The sequence below is a fragment of the Ailuropoda melanoleuca genome, chromosome 4 (assembly GCF_002007445.2).
Source record: "Ailuropoda melanoleuca isolate Jingjing chromosome 4, ASM200744v2, whole genome shotgun sequence".
In the NCBI taxonomy this organism is placed as follows: domain Eukaryota; kingdom Metazoa; phylum Chordata; class Mammalia; order Carnivora; family Ursidae; genus Ailuropoda; species Ailuropoda melanoleuca.
This window is the reverse complement of record NC_048221.1, coordinates 12,013,753-12,019,752: the sequence shown is the minus strand read 5'-3', so window position 1 is coordinate 12,019,752 and position 6,000 is coordinate 12,013,753. Positions and strand designations below refer to the sequence as shown.

The 6,000-nt window shown below is 53.2% G+C and overlaps 1 protein-coding gene across 2 annotated transcripts in view; it reads left to right on the top strand.

Moving 5' to 3' along the window:
• The first annotated feature begins 415 nt into the window (after positions 1-415).
• The window catches only part of EPS15L1 (epidermal growth factor receptor pathway substrate 15 like 1), a 94,474-nt gene continuing 88,889 nt past the window's right edge, over positions 416-6,000 (top strand). For both annotated transcript variants that reach the window (XM_034657979.1, XM_034657978.1), the window contains exon 1: positions 416-498. In XM_034657979.1, the coding sequence (XP_034513870.1) occupies positions 466-498 (33 nt within the window). In that variant the 5' untranslated portion in view covers positions 416-465. The remainder of the gene's footprint in view (positions 499-6,000) is intronic.

Below are 6,000 nucleotides of genomic sequence, written 5' to 3'. Positions count from 1 at the left end.
CACACCCGCCAGTCACCCCCCCACACACGCACCCTATCCGAGAAACCGGGAGCGTTGTTGGGCACGGTAAGGTTCCTGACCCTCTGCGGGGTGGGCAACAACCTCTCCACAAGGCGTTTGCCAGGCGCACGGGGAAGGGAAGGCACCTGGAGGAATGACAGCACATCATTCCTCCAGGTGCTGGGCCGGGGAGTGGGGGGTCGGGGTAAGGTGGTAAGGGGCAGAAAAGCTTGGCGCACACCCGGCGACCGGCACTCCCCCGCGGACCCGCCCCCTCTCGGCCCCGGCTAGTGTGCACGAACCCGCCCTCGGCCCCGCCCCTTTAGGTTTGGGCGCGCGTGCGCAGCCCTGTTTCGGTCCCGCCCTCTCGCAGACTCAGCTGCGCGCGCACCGCCCCTCACACCCGTGCGCACGCGCGGCCCCGCCCCCGTCTCCCGGGCGCTCGGAGCCCGAGTCCGCGGGAAGATGGCGGCCCCGCTCATCCCGCTCTCCCAGCAGGTACGGGCCGGCGGGCGGGGGTGCAGCGTCGGGGTGCGGGGCGCGAAGCGGGCGCCCCGATGAGGCCGATGCGCAGGGAGGCCCAGTCGAGTGTCGGCGGCTTGCGCTGAGGGGCTCCCGCGGAGGGCGGGCGAATGGGCGGGCGGTCCTGAAGGTGACAGGCCGGCTCGGCCCGCGGCCTCCCGCGCCCTGGCGACCCTTTGCGGGCGGCTTACAGGCGGGGCCGCTGCCTGTGTCTGCACAGTCCGGGACCCGAGCCCGGCTCCACGCCCGGCCTTCGCCGCCGCTGCCAGGCCGGGCGATGCACGGTGGCTCTGGGCTCTCATTGAGGGAGGTGGGCAAGGGGAGTGAGCCTTTCTACCGGTGCGTCGGCCCCGCGAGTCTTTGTTTCATGCCGGGTCCCACCGTCGGAGCGGACTGTGTCCCCGCCGGGGTGGAGGGCTAACCCTGCCATAGCCAGGACCCTCCAGCAGTGCGATCCAGGACTCATCCGTCTCTTCCTTGGGAGCTGTTTCCGCCACCCTTGAATTGAGAAAGGGGAGATCGCAGGTCTCCGGGCCCCTCTCTGTGCCCTCAAATACGCCTGGTGGTCTTACTAAGGGGCAGTAACAGTGGCGCGACACATACGTGCAAAAAAGAGCCTTGCGCAGGCAGCCCTGCTTTCTGGGAGGGACGTTCATTCATTTATTCGTCAAATGTGCGTTGGTCCAGGTGCTGAGAACGCAGCAGTCACCCAGACAGACAAGGTCGCTGCTCTCCCGGAGGTGACATTCTCATGGGAACTAGAAACTACCTGTGCCCTGCTCATAACAGCTGCCTTTATTGACTGAATACCTGTGTCGTACCAAGCACAATACTATAAGAATTCTGTCTAAATGATCTAGCACAGAGTTGGGATTAAGAGTGGGGACACAGGGTCGTATCATTTTGTGTTTAGTTTTTGGCTCTATCATTTATTCTTCTGAGTGTCCTTGGGTAAGTGCTTAGAACTCATTTAGAAAATGGAAATATAAAAAAAAATACTGGGATAATGTGAAGATTAAGCATGTAAAGCACTTAGAACAGTGCCTGGCACATCAAAGCACTCAGCGATACTGTAATTATTATCATCATTTAATTATCCAGCAGATTGGGACATATGGGAATGTAGACCACAGCAGTAAGAATGCTAAACCTTAAGAGAGCTGATAAGCAGGTAGGCATGACTGGCCAGCTGTTCCAAGGAGAGAGATATGCATACCTGCTAAATCTTGCAAGAAGTAGCGAATTTGTGACACTGTCAGTAAATTAAAAGTATTAAAGACGAGTGGTTATTAATTAACATGTTCTTATAACAGGTACTAAAGTGCTGTGTAAACTAGGTGCCATACAGATGTTGGGTATTATTATTATTAATAGTTGCTACAGTTTAGGGGGTGTGTGTGGGGGTGGCGGGGTGTAACTCACTTTGGCTCACTTAATGAAAAAGTGCTCCCAGTTTTGGGGGGAATCTTTTTAAAACTATCAAATTTTGACAGTAGCCCTAAGTTGAACTTTGGTGATGACAATGGCTGATGTTTATTGAGTGCTTTAGAATTGAAGTGCTAACACGTTGGCGCTTATCCACACGACGAGAGAGGAATTTTTTTTTTTTTAAGATTTTAATTATTTATTTGACAGAGAGAGACAGCAAGAGAGGGAACACAAGCAAGGGGAGTGTGAGAGGGAGAAGCAGGCTTCCCGCCGAGCGGTGAGCCCAATGCAGGGCTCGTTCCCAGAACCCCGGGATCATGACCTGAGCTGAAGGCAAACGCTTGACGGCTGAGCCACCCAGGTGCCCCAGGAGAGGGGAATTCTTATTTTACTGATGAAGGATTAGCTTTGGAGGAAGGGAGTGGTTCGCCACTGTGAGTTAAGGTATGAAAACATGAATCGGGTCATATGATTTGCCTACCTATCACCTTTTGGAATAAAATCCCAGTTCCTTCTCAGGAAGCCTTGCTGGTCTGGTGCCTGCCTGCCCTCTCTGGTCTCATTCTTTCCCTGGTACCCACTCTTTCCCCGGTAACCACACTGCGGCCATACTTGCTGCTTTTCTGCTCCTCCCATAGTCTGAGCTTTCTCTGTCCTCCAGGTGTCCCACTCGCTGTTCCTTCTCCTGAAGTTCTCTTCCCGAAGTTCTCCTCCCTGTTTCTTCCCTTGGTGCTGTCAGTGCTTGGCTCTTTTTCCTTTTTCAGGTGGTAGCTCAGATGTCATTCTTCCCAGAGGCCTTTGCTGACCACTTGTCATAAGTAGGGGCCCCCTCTTCTATCCCACCAGCAGTGTGTCTCCTCCACACACCCCTCAGCACCTTTCCTGGTTTACAGAGGCCTGTTTCCCCATTAGACCAGGCACCCGGTGAGAGCAGGTGTAGATTCTTGCTCCTGTGACCAGCACCCAGGAGGTGTCCGGTAAACTCATGAAGCAGGAACCAGTCAGTTACACCTACCAGCGCAGTTTACAGGTGGCTTTTCTTCTCTACATGTGGGATGGGGCTAGGGGTGGGAGCAAAATTGAAGGAGTTTCAAGAGACTGACAGCCAGGAGCGTATGACAGCTTCAGGTTGCTGACTTCTGGGTTTTTTCCTGTTCCTTTATATGTTTGTTGAACAAAGGCACGACCAGGTTTTCTTCCTTCAGGTAGTTATGTCAACAGTTCTCTTTACTTTCTTAGGTGAAGTTCTGCACCAGGTGTTTGCCTCGAGCTAGGTGGGAGACATAGCCCTTAAGGTGTTTTCAGTCTAGCCGAGGGATCACACAGGTTCACAGATTGTTACTGGGGAAGCATGGATATGATTCTAGGATAATTTCTGGTTGGGGGCAGTCTGGGAGCCCCCTGGAGCATGAGGCTGTGCTCTGGTTGGACTGAGGTGTAGGGTGCACTTGGAACGTGGATGGCCCGTTGAAGGTGAGTAAAGTGGTTGCCAGCGGGTTTGTAGAGGGGAGTGGGGCATTGTGTTTCTCCTCTGGCCCCAGTACTTTAACCATCAGCATCTTTCCTGGTCTGCTCCATACTCCCCAAAATCTATGACACCTCTTGCCCTGTACAGTCTCTTCTGACCCTGAATACAAATCTTGCCTATTTGAAGAGTCAGGAGTCTAGGGTTGATTTCTCCCTCCATTGGTGTCTTGGTGATTTCTGTTTCTCCCTGCCTCCGAGCACAGCTCCCCTTTGCCTCTCCTACCCTGGAAATTCACCTGTGTCCCTCACCCCCTTTGTACCATATGGTCTCATAAGTTACTGGTCGCCATGCCATCCTTAACCCCAGTGGCCTGTAGTTGGTTGTCCTTGAACCTCACAACACTGGTCACTATAACCCACCAGTTGGCCTTCACTCTGTCTTCTGCATTCTTTCTCTCTGTCTGCTCCTGTCTTAGGGTCTCCCCACAGAGCATGCCGTTCCCCCACCAAGACCCTTCCGGAGTCCAGCCTCCTGTTTCTCCCTTGCTAACACCCCACCCCTGCCGGCTGCCAGATGGAATTGGCCACCTCCTTACCCACATCCACCGGTTCACAGGTCTGGGGTTGTCCCCCTTCCTACTTAGCCTCTCTCTCATAGTTCATTCCGCACAACCACCTCCTGCTCCAGAAACCTCCAGCTGCTCCCATTTCACTCCCCTCCTTATGTCCAGCTTGACTGTTCCTGGTTCAGCATTCCCACACCCCCTGGGCCTGCTCCACCCGACCTTGCCGGCTTGCTCTCCCACACTTGCCCCATTTTCATGTAAGGCCTTGCTCTTCCCAGTGCTCCCCCTACATACCTCCCCCCTTGTGCTGTGATCTCCTGTTTCAACCTAGCCTACCCCCCGCCCATTGGAGGCCATTCTCGGAGGCCTCCTTGGTGGTATCTTGCCTCAGTCCCACCTCAATGACAGTTCTCCCTCCTGTACCTTCTGTGGGTCCCTTGCATGGCCCTAGACCCAGGAAGCACATGGAAAACATTGGGCTCATTGAAGAAGAGAGTGCCTTGTGCCCAAGGAGTTCCACCCCCTCCCCCTTGCCACTGGGGTCCTCCTCCTTTGTCATGTGCTTCCTATGCCCAAGCATTCGAGATGCATCATCTCTTTAATGGGTGCCAGGTTTTAAGGTTTTTGTTTGTTTTTTTTTTTTTAAAGATTTTATTTATTTATTTGACAGAGAGAGACAGCCAGCGAGAGCGGAACCGCAAGCAGGGGGAGTGGGAGAGGAAGAAGCAGGCTCCTAGCAGAACAGGGAGGCCAATGCGGGGCTTGATCCCAGGACCCTGGGATCATGCCCTGAGCCAAAGGCAGACGCTTAACGACTGAGCCACCCAGGCGCCCCAGGTTTTAAGGTTTTTATTCCTATTTTGCAAACAAGAAACTGAGACCCACAGAGATTTATGTCACTTGTTGCAGTCCCATAGTTGGTGGGTCAGCCCCACATCTGTCTGCCTGCAGAGCCCTGCTCTTTCCCCTATTCCAGGCAGCCTGCTGGGCACCTCGCCCAGAGCAACACCCGGTGAACGTGTCTTCAGTGAATGCCAAGTGCTTGGGGCACTTGTTTGTCCTTTCGTCCCTTGTTTTTTTTCTCTGAAATAATTGCTACTCTCTCTGTCTTACTAGAATGCTAATGGTGATGTGGTATAAATTGGTGAATAGAGAATCAGGTTTTAGAGTAAAGATTGGCCCTACCCTGTAAGACCCAGAATTCCCTGGCTCTTTATCTTACTGACCTGCATTGGCCTGGTTTGTGGACCGAGTAGCTCCCAGTTAAGCAAGAACATGTAAGTTTTGCTCCCTCCACACCAATTTTGAACTTATTTTTTAAAGATTTTATTTATTTATTAGAGAGCACAGAGGGAGAGGGAGAAGCAGATACCCCACTGAGCAGAGACCCCGATGCAGGGCCTGATCCCAGGACTCTGAGATCATGACCTGAGCTGAAGGCAGACACTTAACCAACTGAGCCACCCAGGCACCCCAATTTTTAACTTTAAAGCAACTTTCCCACGCCTCATTCTTCACCCGATCAGCAAAGAAGTGAACTGTCTTTGATCAGATGGTACCCAAGAGCTGAGTGTGTGCTCTCTGATGCCTCAGGCTGCTTTTACGTTATGATGCTGTCGGACGACACAACCGCCACCACCCCCATGAGAGACGCCTCGGCAGCCACGCTGGGGGCGCTCCCAGGTTCTCCCCACTTAGACTTCACCTGAGCAGCCAGCGTCCACACAGCTCATGTAATGCAGGCCTGGGGCTCTGTGTGGCAGCGTAGGTTCTGTTTGTTTGTTCGTTTGATTTTTTAAGCAGGCTTCATGAGGAGCGCAGTGCGGGGCTTGAACTTACTATCCTGAGATCGAGACCCGAGCTGAAATCAAGAGTCGGATGCTTAACCAACGGAGCCACGCAGGCACCCCTTTTAATTTTTTTTTAACTGCCAAGCATACAGCAGTATGAGATCTCATTTGGTTTTAAACAGTGGTCATGCCACCTAACCTCTAGATACTGTGGAGTCTGGTGGAGA